At 44.8% G+C, this 20,335-nt stretch overlaps 3 protein-coding genes across 3 annotated transcripts in view; all 3 read right to left on the minus strand.

Annotated features, from left to right (window-relative positions):
• LOC120910202 (gastrula zinc finger protein XlCGF26.1-like) overlaps positions 1-20,335 on the minus strand; it is a 1,148,070-nt gene that overhangs the window by 1,045,876 nt on the left and 81,859 nt on the right. The window lies entirely within an intron of this gene.
• Positions 1,030-4,985, minus strand: LOC120910127 (gastrula zinc finger protein XlCGF52.1-like). Its single transcript, XM_040322000.1, has 3 exons — positions 4,953-4,985; positions 2,988-3,132; positions 1,030-2,677 (listed from the first exon to the last, which is right to left on the minus strand). Exons 2-3 carry the CDS (start codon positions 3,031-3,033, stop codon positions 1,416-1,418), a joined length of 1,308 nt encoding a protein of 435 aa, XP_040177934.1. The 5' UTR covers positions 3,034-3,132; positions 4,953-4,985; the 3' UTR covers positions 1,030-1,415.
• LOC120910037 (gastrula zinc finger protein XlCGF26.1-like) lies at positions 14,276-18,882 on the minus strand. Its single transcript, XM_040321887.1, has 3 exons — positions 18,850-18,882; positions 17,612-17,756; positions 14,276-16,454 (listed from the first exon to the last, which is right to left on the minus strand). The coding sequence occupies exons 2-3, from the start codon at positions 17,673-17,675 to the stop codon at positions 14,725-14,727; spliced, it is 1,794 nt and encodes a 597-aa protein (XP_040177821.1). The 5' UTR covers positions 17,676-17,756; positions 18,850-18,882; the 3' UTR covers positions 14,276-14,724.

Below are 20,335 nucleotides of genomic sequence, written 5' to 3' on the forward strand. Positions count from 1 at the left end.
TGAGGAATGGAGATGGACCTTTCATATGGTGTACAGTATCTCCTCCTCATTTGTTGGGAACATGACCTTATATTGAGGAATGGAGATGGACCTTTCATATGGTGTACAGTATCTCCTCCTCATTTGTTGGGAACATGACCTTATATTGAGGAATGGAGATGGACCTTTCATATGGTGTACAGTATCTCCTCCTCATTTGTTGGGAACATGACGTTATATTGAGGAATGGAGATGGACCTTTCATATGGTGTACAATATCTCCTCCTCATTTGTTGGGAACATGACGTTATATTGAGGAATGGGGATGGACCTTTCATATGGTGTACAGTATCTCCTCCTCATTTGTTGGGAACATGACGTTATATTGAGGAATGGAGATGGACCTTTCATATGGTGTACAGTATTTCTTCCTCATTTGTGGCTAAGTGCTTTACACCCCTGAGGACGGTAAACAGAGGATGCTGAGCTTTAAGAAGCAGGGATTGTCAGATGTTCTGGAAACAAGCAGTGCTGTAGCAGAGGGAGTTCTGCGGATGGAAACCAGATAATGAGGGCATCTGGTTCTTCAGGTGATTACTGAAACTGATAAAGTCAGGCACAGCAAAAGGTCTATCACAGGAAGCAGGTCAAAGCAGGCAGGGCACCCACTGAGAGATACATTATTGTAGCCAAGTTCCTGAGCCTGATTCGGCCCTGGGCTCCGAGACTTCGGGATTCTGGAATTTTGTTGATATCCATGGACAGTCCCGCATAATCCGGGACGGTTGGGAGGTATACCGTCACCCCCTTGTGATGTATACAGTAAATGCTGCAATCTACATTACGTTTCATCATTTTGCCGGCTGCTTTGTGGTCTATTCTTCTATAAGGGTTATATCGATGATTACACGCACAGATTATACCTTACATCAAATTTACACAATATTTTTTTTTTTTTTAAAGAAAAACAATAATTTGATAGAGTTTTATTATTTATAAATGTGAAATTTAAGAATGATTTTTTTTTTAATAACATTTAAATACAACATATTAGACTCAATCACAAAGCTTTATTACAAAGTAGAATGGTTGGTATTTTAGCCAAGAGACTGGTCTCATTTCATTGGAGTTTTTCATGGATTTATTTTCACTAAAGTCGCAATTAAATACCTGACAAGCATGCTCACTGCTGATAGAAAAGAGCCCCTACCGGGCATGCGTAGTACCCACATTAGTCCGCCACCATCTTCTTTTCTTTGTAGTCCTCAATATTCACCGCCATCATTGTGATGGAAAAATCAAGTCCCGTGTCCGTACAAGTTTCTTATGGAACATAAATAATGACGTCACCTGAGTGAGTTCTCTGTTGTATAAGAAGGGGTTCTTTCTTCGAAAAAAAAAATTTTTTCCCACACTCTGAACATAAATATTGACACTCAGGAGTGTGATCGTTTTTCGTGTTTACGAAGGCTCCCTTGTTCAGCAAAACATTTTCCGCACTGCAAGCAAGAAAAGGGACGCTCACCGGTATGAACTCTCTGGTGTTTACGAAGGTTTCCATAGTCAGAAAAACTTTTTCCGCACTCCAAACAAGAATAGGGGCGCTCACCCGTATGAATTCTCTGGTGTGTAAGCAGGCATTTTTTAACGGCAAAACATTTCCCGCAATCGGAACACTTGTAGGGTCGCTCGCCGGTGTGACGTCTTTGGTGTTTGTGAAGGCTTCCTTTCTCAGAAAAAGTATTTCCGCACTCTGAACAGCAATAGGGACGCTCGCCTGTGTGAATTCTCTGGTGTACGATAAGGTTTTGTTTCTCAGAAAAGCTTCTCCCGCACTCTGAGCAGGAAAAGGGACGCTCGCCTGTGTGGATTCTCCGGTGTACATCAAGTCTTTGCTTCTTAGCAAACAATTTTCCACAGTCTAAACATAAGTATGGAGGCCTAGCCTTGTGAGCTTTCTGGTGTGCTTGAAGTGCTCTTTTGTTAGTGAACAGTTTTCCACAGTCTAAACATAAGTGTGGAGGCCTAGCCTTGTGCGTTTTCTGGTGTGCTTGAAGTTCTCTTTTGGTAGTGAACTGTTTTCCACAGTCTAAACATAAGTGTGGAGGCCTAGCCTTGTGAGCTTTCTGGTGTGCTTGAAGTGCTCTTTGCTTAGTGAACAGTTTCCCACACACCAAACATGACAATGAGCTCCCTCCTGTGTGAGCTCCCTCATGACTTGAAGAAGATTTCTGGAGATTGGATGGATCTGTTGGTCTGTCAGTACTGTGAGAACTTAGATGGACATTTGAGGTCATAGTATGGGATTGATCAGAAGGTTCCTCGGGATTAGAAGGACCTATTGATCTTAGATGGACATCTGATGTCATAGTATGGGATTTCTCAGAAGGTTCCTCAGGATTAGAAGGACCCGTTGATCTTAGATGGACATCTGAGGTCATAATATGAGGTAGATGGACATCTGAGGTCATAGTATGGGATTTATCAGAAGGATCCGTTGATCTTAGATAGCCATATGAGGTCACAGTTTGGGATTTATCGAAAGATTCCTCGGGATTAGAAGGATCCCTTGGTTTTACAAACCAGTAAAGTGTTACTTTTGGAGGATGTTGTGCAATGTCACCATCTTCTGCAGTGCAACCTGGAGATCCAATAGGATGTTTCTCCAATGGATTGGCCTTTGGAACATACTGTCCATCTGTTGGAATGAAATTTTTAAAATACTTTATGTTTTGTTTTTTTTACTCCTTGTATTGAGGAGACAGTAGTTGTGTGTTGATGACATTGTTATGGTGAAGAAGAGTGATGGACCTTCCTTTACCTCATTTCATGAAAAAATGGCAACATACTGAAGAACGAAGATATACAGTTCATATGATGTACAGCAGTGGGGGGGGGGGGGGGCTGTGTGTCTTCTAAGATCACTAAAAGGGTTGCATGTTTGGTGTATGTATTACTAAAGAAAACTTGTACAAGTAAAATGTGATCAGTTTGTGATTATTACTCACCTGAGTGGATATACAGAGAAGATTCCTTCTCTTTAATGGCATCCATAACCTCGTCCTCCTTCGTGCTCTGCTGATCCCCCCTCACATACGTCTCTTCTTCTTCTTCCTTCTTCACCTCGGCTTTTATATTTATGAATTCCTTATCCTAAAAAATCACGAAATTGGTCAAAAGGAACACCCTCAAAACAAAAGCACTAAAATCCGGAGACCTCAGAGATCATTATCTCATACAGTTTGGAATCATTTTGAAGCTGTAGATGCTCCAACTCCACCTACCTGATGATGGTGGGGGATGGTGTGACCTTCCTGTGTGGAATCCCGGGAATACAGAGGACTGGGACATCTCTCTGGTGGGTTGCTGGTATTAGGTGACTCCATTGTGACATCCGCGTGTCCTCCTGAACGCTCCTCAATCACTCCATACTCCTCATCCTCCTCTTTATACTCTTCTTTAACATCAATATCATTATCTCCGATGTTTCCACTCGGATGGGGACATCTCTCTGGTGGGTTCCCATTACTGGATCCATCTGTAGGAAACACACACACTGACTGAATACATTGTTTTTATGTGTTTATCAGATGATGGGGGATCTAGGTGGAGCCTCTGTACTGCTCTCTCCTTAACAATAATGTGCACCACCCTACAGTTTGGGCCCCACTGTTAGCTCGGAATACAGAGGACGGGGACATCTCTCTGGTGGGTTCTCATTACTGGATCCATCTGTAGGAAACACACACACTGACTGAATACATTGTTTCTATGTGTTTATCAGATGATGGGGGATCTAGGTGGAGCCTCCGTACTGCTCTCTCCTTTACAATAAAGTCTCCTCTTACCCGGTGATGTGAGGGGCGGCTGATTCTCCATCATGACGTCCTTGTAGAGATCCTTGTGTCCTTCTCAAATGGACCTTTGTTATGTTAGTCCAGCAATAAGTGTTTGCTTCCACAACAATCTATTATTTGATATGTTCCTCTGGTTTCACCCAGTCTTTGTTTCACTACCAGTTAGTACAGCCCTCTAACAATTTCTACTTCTCTGGAGTTGGTCTTAGAATGTCTTTACATTTGGAAAGGCCAAGAGAAACATCCTTTGTATTGTGTCAGACTATAATGAAGTATATTGGAATTTGCTTTTGATGCTGCGTACACACAATGGTTTTTCAGATGGAATTCCGCTCAAGCTTGTCTTGCAGACACACGGTCACACAAAAGTTCTCTGAACTTTCGACCGTCAAGAACGCCGCGACATACAACACTACGACGAGCCGTGAAAATGAAGTTCAATGCTTCCGAGCATGCGTAGGAATTTTGCGCATCGGAATTGCTACAGACGGTCGGAATTTCCCATAAGAACTTTTTCCGTTGGAAAAATTGAGAACCTGTTTTCAATCTTTTGCTGGCGGAAATTCAAACAGCAAAAGTCTGATGGAGCATACACACGGTCGGAATTTCTGACCAAAAGCTAACATCGGACTTTTGCTGGTGGAATTTCCGATCGTGTGTACGGGACATTAGGCTTAGAATGCCGTTGTCTTTACAGTTGGAAAGGCCAAGAGAAACATCCTTTGTATTGTGTCAGACTATAATGAAGTACATAAGAATTTGCTTCTGAGACTTCTTGGCGAGTAAAACTGCCTGTGGATCTTATTAAGTCAGCACTTGAACTGGTTCTAAAGAAGGATGGATTTGGATTTTAGCGGCATTTGTGGCCTTAAACAATTTCCGCTTATTACTCACTTGAGCCGATATCTGGAGAAGATTCCTCTTCTTTAATAGGATCCATAACCTTATTCTCCTTCATAAATTGCTGATCACCCATCACATACGTCTCTTCTTCTTCCTTCTTCACCTCGGCTTTTATATCAATGAGTTCCTCACCCTAAAACCACAAAATTATAAAAAGGAACAATCTCAAGACATAAATACAAATATCCGGAGACCTCAGAGATGATCTCCTACCTGATGATGGTGGGGGATGGTGTGACCTTCCTGTGTGGAATCCCGGGAATACATAGGACAGGGACATCTCTCTGGTGGGTTCCCATTACTGGATCCATCTGTAGGAAACACACACACTGACTGAATACATTGTTTCTATGTGTTTATCAGATGATGGGGGATCTAGGTGGAGCCTCCGTACTGCTCTCTCCTTTACAATAAAGTCTCCTCTTACCCGGTGATGTGAGGGGCGGCTGATTCTCCATCATGACGTCCTTGTAGAGATCCTTGTGTTCTTCTAAGGATGGATCATGGATCAGCATCTGTTTTTCAACTGCTTAGATGTCCTCTTCACTACTTCAATAATCCTGTGCAGAAATAAACAATCCAGAGAGGGATTACTTTGATACAGTTGTCAGCTTGAACATTTATTGCAAGAATTAAAAAATTTAAAAATTCCTGAAATATAGAACATTTTTAAAGTGTATAGCAGTGTGCAGAGCATTCAGTTACAATTTCTGTAATAACTTTCCATTCACTTTACGGTGGTCCTTATCTATGTGGTCATGTAATTTGGATAAATGGTTCTGTATTTAGGATGTATCCGGTCTATAAACCAGAGGCTCTGGATGGACAGTTGGATAAATGGCTCTATATTTAGGATGTATCTGGTCTATAAACCAGAGGCTCTGGATGGACAGTTGGATAAATGGCTCTATATTTAGGATGTATCCGGTCTATAAACCAGAGGCTCTGGATGGACAGTTGGATAAATGGTTCTATATTTAGGATGAATCCGGTCTATAAACCAGAGGCTCTGGAAGGACAGTTGGATAAATGGCTCTATATTTAGGATGTATCCGGTCTATAAACCAGAGGCTCTGGATGGACAGTTGGATAAATGGCTCTATATTTAGGATGTATCTGGTCTATAAACCAGAGGCTCTGGATGGACAGTTGGATAAATGGCTCTATATTTAGGATGTATCTGGTCTATAAACCAGAGGCTCTGGAAGGACAGTTGGATAAATGGCTCTATATTTAGGATGTATCTGGTGTATAAACCAGAGGCTCTGGATGGACAGTTGGATAAATGGCTCTATATTTAGGATGTATCCGATCTATAAACCAGAGGTTCTGGATGGACAGTTGGATAAATGGCTCTATATTTAGGATGTATCTGATCTATAAACCAGAGGCTCTGGATGGACAGTTGGATAAATGATTCTATATTTAGGATGTATCCGGTCTATAAACCAGAGGCTCTGGATGGACAGTTGGATAAATGGCTCTATATTTAGGATGTATCCGATCTATAAACCAGAGGCTCTGGATGGACAGTTGGATAAATGTGTGTCTCCTAGAAGACAGCGGGAGGGGGGACAGAGGAGGCACCGGACATGGCATAGGTTGCCACGGGATACTGCGGCGATCTATGCCTGGAAGTGGAAGCAAATACCTGTATTGCAGCAGCAGTAATAAGATGCTCTGCCTCGGGGGTTCTTCCTTAACACCTGCAAAGCACCAGAAGAAAGCCAGAAACTCTTATGCCGCGTACACACAACCGTTTTTCATGACGAGAAAAATAGAATTTTTAAATCGGTCATTAAAAGCCGACGGTGTGTAGGCTCCAGAGCATTTTTTCACGTCGTGAAAAATGGTCGTGTGTATGGCTTTAACGACGGGAAAAAAACACGCATGCTCAGAAGCAAGTTATGAGACGGGAGCGCTCGTTCTGGTAAAACTAGCGTTCGTAATGGAGATAGCACATTCGTCACGCTGTAACAGACTGGAAAAGCATGAAGACTGAAAAGCGCGAATCGTCTCTCACCAAACCTTTACCAACATGAAATCAATAAAAGCAGCCCCAGCAGCCGGACCCCATGACCAGCAGCCCAGCTCCAGCAGCCAGACTTCATGACCAGCAGCCCAGCTCCAGTAGTCAGGCCCCAGCAGCCAGACTCAAGGACCAGCAGCCCAGCTTCAGCAGGCAGACCCCAGGATCAGCAGCCCAGCTTCAGCAGCCAGACCCCTGGCCCCAGCAGCCGGACCCCATGACCAACAGCCGAACCCCAGGACCAGCAGCCCAGCTCCAGCAGCCAGACTTCATGACCAGCAGCCCAGCTCCAGTAGTCAGGCCCCAGCAGCCAGACCCCAGGACCAGCAGCCCAGCTTCAGCAGCTAGACCCCTGGCCCCAGCAGCCGGACCCCATGACCAACAGCCGGACCCCATGACCAACAGCCGAACCCCAGGACCAGCAGCCCAGCTCCAGCAGCCAGACTTCATGACCAGCAGCCCAGCTCCAGTAGTCAGGCCCCAGCAGCCAGACCCCAGGACCAGCAGCCCAGCTCCAGCAGCCAGACCCCAGGACCAGCAGCCCAGCTTCAGCAGCCAGACCCCAGGACCAGCAGCCCAGCTCCAGCAGCCAGACCCTTGAACCCAGCTGCATTTAAAGGGGTTGTAAAGGTTCGTTTTTTATTTTCTAAATAGGTTTCTTTAAGCTAGTGAATTGTTGGTTCCTTTTCCTTCCATTTCCCTTCTAAATGATTTGTTTCTTTGTTCTCTTTCTCTGAATTTCTCACTTCCTGTTTCTCCTCAGTAAGCTGTTCTGGCTGACTAACCCCCATCCAGAACGACTTGGGTGATGGGGGCAAGCTTACTGAGGAGAAACAGAAAGTGAGAAATTCAGACAAAGAAAAAAAAAACATTTAGAAGGGAAATCGAAGGAAAAGGTAAGTGAACCAACAATGCACTAGCTTAAAGAAACCTATTTAGAAAATAAAAAACAAACCTTTACAACCCCTTTAATTGGCTCTGGTCAGGCAGGTTGGGATGTCTGTATAATATCTTATTACCTCCTCTGTGTATTCTGCAAGACACCAGGGTCGCCTCTCTTCTTCGTTCTTCTCTTTCCCAGAACTTCCTGTCTTTTCCTTACAAATAACGTCGTGTTTTCACCTTACATCATTTCCTGTTCCTACTTTCCATCACTTCCTGTTTGAGAGTTCCACGCACAGTAATATATATCGCCATCTTGTGGTGATTTTAATTACTGCATCCTATGTTATGTGTAAGGTTTTTCCCCCCTGTAGCAAATTTTTCGGTTATATTTCACACACTGGGGGTTGATTTACTAAAACAGGAGAGTGCAAAATCTGGTGCAGTTCTGCATAGAAACCAATCAGCTTCCAGGTTTTTTTTTTTTGTCAAAGCCTAATTGAACAAGCTGACGTTAGAAGCTGATTGGCTGATTTTGCACCAGTTTTATTACATTATTTTGCCTCCTTACCACCTGTTTTAACCCCTTAGACCACACACAAGCAACCCCATTCACATGAATGGGTCAAGATCAGTGGGAGCACAGGGGGTATCGTTCCTGCCACACCTGAAAAGCAAAGCATCACAGTCATGGCATATACTAACCATGGCCTGTTAATTGACTATGGGCTAGATTCACAAAGGGCGTCCTAACTTTGCGGCGGCGTAGCGTATCGTGTTTACACTACACCGCCGTAAGTTAGCGAGGCAAGTACATGATTCACATAGTACTTGCCTGCTAAGTTACGGCGGCATAGCCTAAAGCGGTCGGGCGTAAGGGCGCCTAATTTAAAATAGGCTGAGGGGGCGTGTTTAATGTTAATTTGGTTTGACCTGACGTGATATTGCCGTTTTTTTGGAACGGCGCATGCGCAGTCCGCCTACATATCCCAGTGTGCATTTTGGCAACGTACGCCGCACGGGCCTATTGGTTTCGACGTGGACGTAAATGACGTAAATCCCTATTCACGGACGACTTACGCAAACGACGTAAAATTTTCGAATTTCGACGCGGGGACGGCGGCCATACTTTAACATTACTATTCCAGCTATTTGGTGGAATATCTTTAGGCCTGATAATGCGTTACGTAAACGGCGTATCTGTACTGCGTCGGCTGGGCGTACGTTCGTGAATAGGCGTATCTAGTGATTTACATATTCTACCTTGACCGCAATGGGAGCGCCACCTAGCGGCCAGCCTAAATATTGCACCCTAAGATAGGACGGCGCAAGCTGCGTTTTTTTTTCAGCAGGAAAACGGCTGAAATTTGTCTTGCATAAACACGGTCACACTAATCTTGGCTGAAATTCCGACCGTCAAGAACGCGGTGACGTACAACACGTACGACGAGCCGAGATCAATGAAGTTCAATAGGCAGTTCGGCTCTTCTGCTTGACTCTGAGCATGCACGTTTTTTTTGGGTGTCGTAATTGCATACAGACGAAGGCAATGGGAATTTTTCCTGTCACGAAAATTGAGATCCTGCTCACAATCTTTTCTTGGCCGGAATTCTGACAGAAAAAGTGCGATGGAGCATACATACGATCAGAATTCGCGACAAAAAGCTCACTTCGCACTTTTCCCTACGGGAATCGCGTTCGTGTGTACGAGGCATAACAGGAACTGCTATAGGTGACGCTACACTAAGCTATATTCCCTGACCTCGTAAAGAGGTGACCATTACAGTACATTTTTTATTTTATAGAGAGGCACGAAACAACGCCTGCAGGCGTCAGTGGAGGGCCGGCATGACAGGGGTTAACGGGGCGTAGCCGAAGTGTGCAGGGTAGCGTGGGGTTGGAAGAGAAAGGTGGGGAGGAGGAGGCTCAGTGAGTTAGGAGGAAGAGGAAGGGGAGGGGGCCAGTTTAACCACAAGGAGCGCAGGGTAAGCAGCTTCCCACCCTCCCACCCTGTTTTTTGAGGGATCGTTATTTACTGGTAGGGTTTTTATTATGGCCGCCTAGCATACTAGCTCATTATGAAGTACTTACCTGAGATCGAAGCCCCCGCATTGGTGCTCGTTTCCCTCCTCCATCCGCGCCATCTCTCCAGGAGTGACTTCCGCATATCGCGGCTCCGGCGCTGTGACTGGCCAGTTCCACGATGACGTTAGACATCGGTGCCTTTCTTTTGCAAATATTTCCTAAACCATGTAGGTTTAGCAGATATGTTGAACCTACAGGTAAGCCTTAATCTAGGCTTACCTGTAGGTTAAAGTGGTCTGTAAGGGTTTACAACCACTTTAAGAAAATACCTTGAAGTGTTTGCTTTACGAAATTTGATCATTTTGGGGCTGTTTCCACTGTCTCGATGCTTCAAGGCTACCAAAAATGTGATTGGTAGTCAAAAATGAATGTGTCTGTAGCTGCAGGCATCATTCAGATATCACCGCACAAAGCCAGGGACGTCCTCGGTGGTCAAGAGGTTAAAGCGGAGGTTCACCCTAAAAACATTTTTCTAACATTACATTGTGCTCACTTCCAACATTGACAGTATGCTGATTTTTTTTTTTTTTGCTGTACATACCGTCTGTGACGGTATCGGTATGATATCCCCGTCAACGTTCCCTTCTTCCCATAACGAAAATCACCCCAATATTCCACGAGGAGGGATATCCCTGGAATCGCCCAGAAAGCCACACATGAGACCAGCTTACTGCTTGAACAACACAGAGTTTTAATGGTAAGAAACCAGAGCTTATATGTGGTTACAACTGTTACAATGACAAATCTCCGCCCCCCCTCACACAGTGGGGGGTCTTCAATACAGCTCCTTTGAAATAAAGATATTTCTTTGAACTACTCAGTAGCTAGCCGAGTCGGCACCGCATATAGAGAGATAATTATCACAATGAAGCAATCAGCATAATTAACACAAGCCACTTATCTAATCACAGTAACCAGTAAACACAGGGCTAAAACAATTAACATTTGAAACAGGGCTAGCTGCAGAAGAGTAACTACAATTAACAGCCTTAAACAAGCAGGGAGGATTAACCTGAAGCATATAGGTAAAAAGTCCATCACAATGGCCCCCCTTCTTCTCCCTGCTCCGGCAAACCCGGTTGGACCTTCCCTGGTCCAGTAGGGTTGACGGGTTCAGAGCTTTTAGTCCGAGGTTAACTCCGTTTGGCATGACTGACCTCCCTTGACAACTGCTCCCGACTCAGGTATGCCACCGGGTCGTCAGATCACACGCCGGTCAGTCCCCAAGTCTTTGTGCGATCTGCAGAGTCACCAGAAGTCAGTGTGAAGATGGCGAATGGGTCTGTGCGCCGCCATCTAGGTGTCCCGCTATGGGAGGGGCAGGTTATGGCTCTGAAGTGACAATCACAGGAGATTCATAAAAAGAAAAAGTTATATTTGTTGAAATGCTGTAGCACTGGTGCTCAGAGTCCGGGGGGGGGGGGGAGAGGGGACTCAGAGCCCCATAAGGTCAGCCACCCCCTGCTCCCTCCGCAGCCGCCGGTTCTCCTCTTTGAGCTTCTCCAGCTCCATCTCCAGTTCATGGAGCCTGGGGGGGTCAGCCCGCTGTGACCTCAGGTGGTTGTTCTCCTCCTCCATGCGGCTTATGCACTCCTCCAGCTCCATGTACTCACGGATCAGATCCTGCTTGCTCATGTCCTGCAGGCTCTCCACGTGGTCCTTCATCATCAGGAACTGGGTGGGGGTGTAAGGGGCCACCGGTGGGCCCTTGGCGAACATCTCGGCCCGCATCTGGGATGCCCGCTGTGACTCCCTCTCCTCCAGTCGCTTCTTCTCCTCCCAGGTCCGCTGGTTATATGACTTCCAGGACCTCTTCTTCTTGGAGGTTAGCTGGCGGTGCCTCTTTCTGCCCAGCTCCCTCCAAGGCCCCTCCGGCTCATGGCTGTCGCCCATGACCAGCTGACAATGGTGTTCCCTGTTGTCCGTAATAACAGATTGTACCATGAGGGCTTCGTAAGGGGTGCCCAATGGTTCTTCCTGACCCAGCTCCTGGGGATCCCAAGCCGAGTCTACACAATGGGCTGCTGCTGGTGGGCGGTACCCAGGTTGAGACCAATTTGACCTGGTGTTGTCATTCATGGGGCAATTCTGCTTGAAGTGACCCAACTGTTTGCACCGGAAGCAGCGTTGTTCGTTGTCCTCCTGGCGTGGGTAGCGAGGGCTATATGTCATCGGTCTGTTAGGCGGTTGGTATCTAGCGGCTGGTGGGTGTGAGGGCGCCGTTGGTTGTGGGGGTTGTACCCGTGGTGTGACCTGGTTTGTCTTGCGAGTATCCGCATATTCATCCGCCAACTTCGCGGCCTCTGGTAGAGTCATGGGCCTGCGATCTCTCACCCAATCCTTGACGTCCGTCTGGATGTGATTGTAAAATTGCTCCAGGAGCATTAGTTGCAAAATGTCCTCTGCGGTGGTGGCCTGGCTGCTGTTAACCCAGTTAGAGGCCGACAGGGACAGCTGGCATGCCCATTCTGCGTAAGAGTCTTTCGTGGTTTTGCGTGAGTCCCTGAACTTCTGTCGGTGGGACTCTGGGGTTACTGCATAGCGAGCCAGGAGCACTTCTTTAACCCGGGCGTAGCTATGGATATCCTGATCTGGCACGGTCCGGAAAGCATCAGAAGCTTTGCCTGACAGTTTGCCTGACAATATTGCAACCCACTCTCTTCTAGCTATTCGGTGCAGGTTACATTGTCGCTCAAAATCCGCCAGGAAGTTATCAATTTCACAGTCCTTTTCATCAAAAGCTTTAAAAGCGCTAAACGGAATCTTCCTTGCGTCTGCTGTGCTGTACTCACTGTTCGGAGAAGGTGCGGCTGCTTGTTGGACTGCTGCCAGTTTTAACTGTAGTTCTGCGTCCCTTATTTGTTTAGCCTTCTGTAGTTCTGCGTCCCTTATTTGTTTAGCCTCCTCCGCTAACAGGTCCATCACTTTCAGCACCACATCTGGCGTTGGGTTCGGGCCGAACCACGCTAGCTTCTCTCTCATTAGCTTGTTGGCTGGCGATTCCTCCTCCTGAATCACTGGTGTATCCATCTCTTGTACTGCTGGCGTTGCTGCAATCCCGTCCTCCTGGTCTATCTCCATTGATTCCGCTATGATGACCCGCTTGGTTTTGTTGCTAGCAATCCTTCCAGTAGTTCTTCCAGTAGTTCTTCCAGTGTCTGCTTGGAATCCGGGTGTGAAGGAGAGTAGAAGGGAAGATCCCGCTGCTGCCAACCAATTGTGACGGTATCGGTATGATATCCCCGTCAACGTTCCCTTCTTCCCATAACGAAAATCACCCCAATATTCCACGAGGAGGGATATCCCTGGAATCGCCCAGAAAGCCACACATGAGACCAGCTTACTGCTTGAACAACACAGAGTTTTAATGGTAAGAAACCAGAGCTTATATGTGGTTACAACTGTTACAATGACAAATCTCCGCCCCCCCTCACACAGTGGGGGGTCTTCAATACAGCTCCTTTGAAATAAAGATATTTCTTTGAACTACTCAGTAGCTAGCCGAGTCGGCACCGCATATAGAGAGATAATTATCACAATGAAGCAATCAGCATAATTAACACAAGCCACTTATCTAATCACAGTAACCAGTAAACACAGGGCTAAAACAATTAACATTTGAAACAGGGCTAGCTGCAGAAGAGTAACTACAATTAACAGCCTTAAACAAGCAGGGAGGATTAACCTGAAGCATATAGGTAAAAAGTCCATCACACCGTCGTATAGCTATTTCACCCCCCGGCTTCCGGGTAGTGGCTCCCGCGGGAGTGGGCGTTTCTATGCAGAGGCTAAGTGATTGACGTGATGACAAAAACTTCCCCCCGGCACATAAGGCGCGTCACGAGTTTCCGAAAGAAGCCGAACTGCGAGTCGGCTCTATACGGCGCTATACAGCGCCTGCGCACCGACGTTCGGCTTCTTTCGGAAACTGGTGACGCGCCTTATGCGCCGGGGGAAGTTTTTGTCATCACGTCAATCACTTAGCCTCTGCATAGGAACGCCCACTCCCGCGGGAGCCACTACCCGGAAGCCGGGGGGGGAAATAGCTATACGACGGTATGTACAGCAAAAATAAATAAAAAAATCAGCATACTGTCAATGTTGGAAGTGAGCACAGTGTAATGTTTTTAGGGTGAACCTCCGCTTTAATAAGATACAATAACAGTTACATTCAACAAACATGACACAAGATCACAAAATTGAACAGAACAAGAGGCAAAGACACAAAAATACCAATATGAGCAATTTGTACCCATTAAAACTATACACTAAAAAAACATTCATAGTTTTTATATACAACATAAAATAAATAACAAAGATTTTTTTTAAAAATAACAGAAAATCAAACTACCAAAATGCAGATAGTACACCACTTTTTCTAGTATTACCCTAAAAAAATAATACCTACATTACCCAAAAAATAACCTAATACCAACATACTATAAAAATCCGGATCATCGTGGTCCATTTTTCTATTAGGATATATCGACGATTAGTCACACAGATTATACCTCACCCCCACACAATACAAAAAGAAAAATAACAATTTGATAGAATTTTAATATTTATAGAATGAAAAACAAACCGAAGATTGAAATACAACATAAGAATCCGGATCAACGTGGTCCAATCTTCTTTTAAGATACATCGACGACTACATACATAGATTATACCTCACTTCACATCAAAAAAATACAAAAATAAAGCAAAATACAACAATTTGATAGAATTTTAATATTTATGGAATGAAAAACAAAGCAAACATTAAAATACAACATATAAGACTCAATTCACAAAAGCTTTAATACAAGTAGAAGAACCGTTATTTTAGCCATGTGACTGGAATCTCATTGGACTTTTTTTATTCATTTATACATTATTCCTTGGAAAGTAACAATAAAAAAAAATACTGGGAGAGGCATGCTGGATTGGACTGGGAGGCAGTCTGAGGGGGAGAGACTGTGATTTTACTGGCAGCTGATGGACTTTTCATCGCCTTGGAGTGTCTGGAAGTGAATGCCGGGCTGGGCAGGGTGAAAGATGGGCCACATCACTCAGTAGCCCCCTACATGGGGGGGGGGGTGTACCACTACACAAGCGTGATCTTTTTTCATGTCTACGAAGGCTTGTCTGGCAAGAAAAACATTTTCCGCACTCCAAACAGGAAAAGGGACGCTCGTCTGTATGAATTGTCTGGTGTTCACGAAAGCTTCCTTGGTCAGAAAATAAATTCCCGCACTCCATACAGGAAAAGAGACATTCACCATTATGGATTTTCTTAATGTGTTTACGAAGGTTTCCTTTATCATGAAAACATTCATCGCACTCTGGACAGCTAAAGGGACGCTCTCCCGTGTGAATTCTCTGGTGTACAACGAGGGTTTCTTTTCTAGAAAAATAATTTCCGCACTCTGAACAGGAAAAGGGACGCTCACCCGTGTGAACTTTCTTGGGTTTACCAACGTGTCTTTGGACAGAAAAACCAATATGAGTTCTTTTAATGTGTTTACTAAGGCTTCCTTTGTCATGAAAACATTTTCCGCACTCCGGACAGCTAAAAGGACGCTCACCAGTGTGAATTCTCTGGTGTATAACGAGGGTTTCTTTTCTAGAAAAACAATTTCCGCACTCTGAACAGGAAAAGGGACGCTCACCCTGGTGTATACCAACGTGTCTTTGGTCAGCAAAGCCAATATGAGTTTTCTTAATGTGTCTACGAAGGTTTCCTTTGTCAGAAAAACATTTTCCGCACTCAGGACAGCGAAAGGGACGCTCGCCAGTGTGAATTCTCCGGTGGTTAACAAAGGCTTCTTTTGTATAAAAACATTTTCCGCACTCCAAGCAGCAAAAGGGACGCTCCCCCGTGTGAACTCTCTGGTGTACAACAAGGTGTTGTTTCTCATAAAAACATTTTCCGCACTCTGAACAGGAAAAGGGACGCTCACCAGTGTGAATTCTCTGGTGTATAAGAAGGCGTTGACTATTAGTAAAACATTTCCCGCACTCTGAACAGCAAAAGGGACGCTCGCCAGTGTGACCTCTCAGGTGCGTAATAAGGCTTCGTTTCCTAGCAAAACATTTTCCACACTCCGAACATGAATAAGGACGCGCAGCCGTGTGACATACCTGGTGTTTCTCAAGTCCTTTTGTGTGAGCTCCCTCATGGGGGTTGGAAGGATCTGTTGATCTGTCAGCACTGTGAGAACTTAGGTGGACATCTGAAGTCATAGAATGGGATTTATCAGAAGGTTCCTCAGGATTAGAAGGACCCGTTGATCTTAGATGGACATCTGATGTCATAGTACGGGATAGATGGACATCTGAAGTCATAGTTTGGGATTTCTTAGAAGGTTCCTCGGGATTAGAAGGATCCATTGATTTTAGATGGACATCTGAAGTCATAGTTTGGGATTTATCAGAAGATCCCTCAGGATTAGAAGGATCCATTGATCTTAGATGGACATCTGAGGTCATAGTATGGGATAGATGGACATCTGATGTCATAGTGTGGGATAGATGGACATCTGATGTCATAGTACGGGATAGATGGACATCTGATGTCATAGTACGGGATAGATGGACATTTGATGTCATAGTATAGGATTTCTTAGAAGATTCCTCAGGATTAGTAGTGTCCATTGATCTTAGATGGACATCTGTTGTCATAGTATGGGATTTACCAGAAGATTCCTCAGGATTAGCAGGATCCATTGTTCCATCTGTTGGAATTACATTTTTTTAAATGGGTTATGTTTGTTTTTATACACCTTGTAAGGACATGGACCTTTTTGTGAAATGGCAAACTAAAGCATAAAACCAAAACATTTAATAAATTGGGCAAAATAAGCAAACCAACCATTGGCACATTGAGTGATATCATACGGACATCAATGTCTTGGTTATTGTGGGGAATGGAGGTGGACCTTCCGTCAAACTCCTTTATTGGAAATATCACATTATACTGAAGAATGGAAAATGAAATGTCATGTGGGTCCCGCAGTAAGTGTTTCTTTCCACAGCAATCTGATGCCTCATACACACGACCGGATTTCCAGACGGGAAAAGAGCTGTCGGAAATCCCGGGGGGGCCGGGGGGGGGGGGGGGGGGGGGGGACGACACCGAGAACCTGTTCGGTAACTTTTCCCCCGTACACACAAGAGGTTTTCCCGTCTGGAAAACTCAGATGAGAGCTTTGGTTGGGAATCCCAACCGTGTGTATGCTCCATCTCAGTTTTTCCCATAGGAAAACTGCCAAAAACTGCTGGGAAAAAGTCAGCTGGGAATCCCGGCGGGAAAAAAGAGAGCAGGTTCTCTTTTTTTGGGTAGTTTTCCCATCGGAAAAACTGCGATTCCCGGCCAAAAGCTCTCCTCGCAGTTTTCCCGTCGGGAAACCCGGCCGGCCCGGCTTAATATTTGATATTTTGTGTATTTTATAACTTCCTTTGATTCCACCCCATCTTTGTTTCACTACCAGTTAGTACAGCTCTCTAATTATTTAATTCTTCTGTAGAGTAATGCCGCGTACACACGACCGTTTTTCATGACGAGAAAAATGCAATTTTTTTTTTAATTGGTCATTAAAAACGATCGTGTGTGGGCTCCAGAGCATTTTTCTCGACGTGAAAAATGGGCATTAAAAATTTAGAACATGCTCTAATTTTTCTCGTCGTCGTTTTTCACGTCGTGAAAAAACGGTGGTGTGTAGGGTTTTAAAGATGGGGAAAAAACCACACATGCTCAGAAGCAAGTTATGAGACGGGAGCGCTCGTTCTGATAAAACTAGCGTTCGTAATGGAGATCGCTTTGGATTTCAGTGGCATTTGTGGCCTTAAACATGTAAAAGTGAAACGTGAACAATTTCTGCTCATTACTCACCTGAGCCAATATCTGGAGAAGATTCCTCTTCTTTAATGGGATCCATAACCTTGTCCTCCTTCATACATTGCTCATCACCCGTCACATACGTCTCATCTTCTTCCTCCTTCTTCACCTCGGCTTTTATATCAATGAGTTTCTCCCCCTAAAACCACAAAATTATAAAAAGGACCATCCTCAAGACATAAGTACAAATATCCAGAGACCTCAGCGATGATTATCTCATACAATTTGGAATAATTGTTAAGCCGGAATCACACTAGTGCGGTGCGAATTTCAGCTCTCTTATCTCTGCAGAGAGATAAGAGAAGTGTTCAGCAGATTAGCAACTTTTTAGATGCGAATTTGGAGACCTGGGAGAAGTTGCGGGTGAGAGGAGAGTGGGGGAGAAGTGTATTGAGCTGAATGAGAGAAATTCCTGAAGAGAACTGAACACATCTGCGAATCAGCTGCGTCCCCATAGAAGATAATGGGCTTGAATTCGCAACTGAGCCGCACCGAAATGCCTAAAAGACGCACACGGTTTTACTGCAATGCGCAGTGCGAATGCCTGAACCAGCCTCATTGAAAACAATGTATTTAGAAACGTTCTGCGTATTGGATGCGGTTTAAGCCGCACTCAATTCGCATAGGTGTGAACCTGGCCTTAAGCCGTATATACTCTAATGCCGCATACTCGTTTTTCATGACGAGAAAAATTGATTTTTTTAAATTGGTCATTAAAAACAACCGTGTGTGGGCTCCAGAGCATTTTTCTTGACGTGAAAAATGGGCATTAAAAATTTAGAACGTGCTCAAAATGTTCTCGTCGTTTTTCACGTCGTGAAAAACGGTCGCTTGTAGGCTTTAACGACTGGAAAAAAAACGGGCCTGCTCAGAAGCAAGTTATGAGACGGGAACACTCGTTCTGGTAAAACTAGCCTTCGTAATGGAGATCGCACATTCGTCACGCTGTAACAGACTGAAAAGCACGAAGACGGAAAAGCGTGAATCGTCTCTCACCAAACTTTTACCAACACGGAATCAGCAAAAGCAGCCCCAAGGGTGGCGCCATACGAAATGGAACTTCCACTTTATAGTGCCGTTGTACGTGTTGTACGTCACCGCGCTTTGGACGGCATTTTTTTTTCACGATCGTGTGTGTGCAAGGCAGGCTTGACAAGAATCACGTCGAGAAAAACAACGTTTTTTCAAGGACATTAAAAACGGTCGTGTGTATGCGGCTTAACTCCTCCTACCTGATAATGGTGAGGGATGGTGTGACCTTCCTGTGTGGAATCCCTGGAATACAGAGGACGGGGACATCTCTCTGGTGGGTTTCTGTAGCTGGATGACTCCACCATGGTGTCCTGGTACAGATCTTTGTGTTGTTTCGGAAACTCCTCCATCACCCCATCCTCATCATCCTCCTCTTTTATCTCTTCTTTAACCTCAACTTTAGGATCTCTCAGGTTTCCACTCTGAATATATAATAAAAATGACATCAATGGTAACAATGCAGATAATGTACAGATCCTAATGATACTATCAGTGATTGTTACTCATCTACCTGATGATGGTGGGGGATGGTGTGTGGACCTTCCTGTGTGGAATGCCAGGAATACAGAGAACGGGGACATCTCTCTGGTGGGTTCCTGGTATTAGGTGACTCCATTGTGACATCCGTGTGTCCTCCTGAACGCTCCTCCATCACTCCATCCTCCTCATCCTCCTCTTTATACTCTTCTTTAACATCAATATTATTATCTCCGATGTTTCCACTCGGATGGGGACATCTCTCTGGTGGGTTCTCATTACTGGATCCATCTGTAGGAAACACACACACTGACTGAATACATTGTTTCTATGTGTTTATCAGATGATGGGGGATCTAGGTGGAGCCTCCGTACTGCTCTCTCCTTTACAATACAGTCTCCTCTTACCCGGTGATGTGAGGGGCGGCTGATTGTCCATCATGACGTCCTTGTAGAGATCCTTGTGTCCTTCTGAAGATGGACCATGGGATGGGCAGTCTGTTTTTCAACTGCTTAGATGTCCTCTTCACCACTTCCTTTATCTAGAATTTTTGTAATATTCTTTAATTTACTTGACGGTGGTCCTTATTTATGTCATTTGATCTATCCGGTCTATAAACCAGAGGCTCTGGATGGACAGTTGGATAAATGGTTCTATATTTAGGATGTATCCGGTCTATAAACCAGAGGCTCTGGATGGACAGTTGGATAAATGGTTCTATATTTAGGATGTATCCGGTCTATAAACCAGAGGCTCTGGATGGACAGTTGGATAAATGGTTCTATATTTAGGATGTATCTGGTCTATAAACCAGAGGCTCTGGATGGACAGTTGGATAAATGGTTCTATATTTAGGATGTATCTGGTCTATAAACCAGAGGCTCTGGATGGACAGTTGGATAAATGGTTCTATATATAGGATGTATCCGGTCTATAAACCCGAGGCTCTGGATGGACAGTTGGATAAATAGTTCTATATTTAGGATGTATCTGATCTATAAACCAGAGGCTCTGGATGGACAGTTGGATAAATGGTTCTATATTTAGGATGTATCTGGTCTATAAACCAGAGGCTCTGGAATAAAATTAGAATAAAAGGTTCTATATTTATGATTAGGGATGGGCTCAGTTGTGTTCGGATCGTACCCACCAGGAAGCCGTCATTGCACACCGCCAATCATAGGCAGTGAGGTATTTCCCGCAGCTGCA

Source organism: Rana temporaria, chromosome 8, assembly GCF_905171775.1.
Source record: "Rana temporaria chromosome 8, aRanTem1.1, whole genome shotgun sequence".
In the NCBI taxonomy this organism is placed as follows: Eukaryota; Metazoa; Chordata; class Amphibia; order Anura; family Ranidae; genus Rana; species Rana temporaria.

Excerpts from the sequence above, each read along its gene's own strand:
- LOC120910037 (XM_040321887.1), bottom strand. The coding sequence starts at position 17,675 with ATGAAGGAGGACAAGGTTATGGATCCCATTAAAGAAGAGGAATCTTCT. Across the intron at positions 16,455-17,611 it reads TTCTCCAGATATTGGCTCAG|ATGGAACAATGGATCCTGCT; the intron begins GTGAGTAATGAG and ends TAATTCCAACAG.
- LOC120910127 (XM_040322000.1), bottom strand. The coding sequence starts at position 3,033 with ATGGATGCCATTAAAGAGAAGGAATCTTCTCTGTATATCCACTCAG. Across the intron at positions 2,678-2,987 it reads TTCTCTGTATATCCACTCAG|ATGGACAGTATGTTCCAAAG; the intron begins GTGAGTAATAAT and ends TCATTCCAACAG.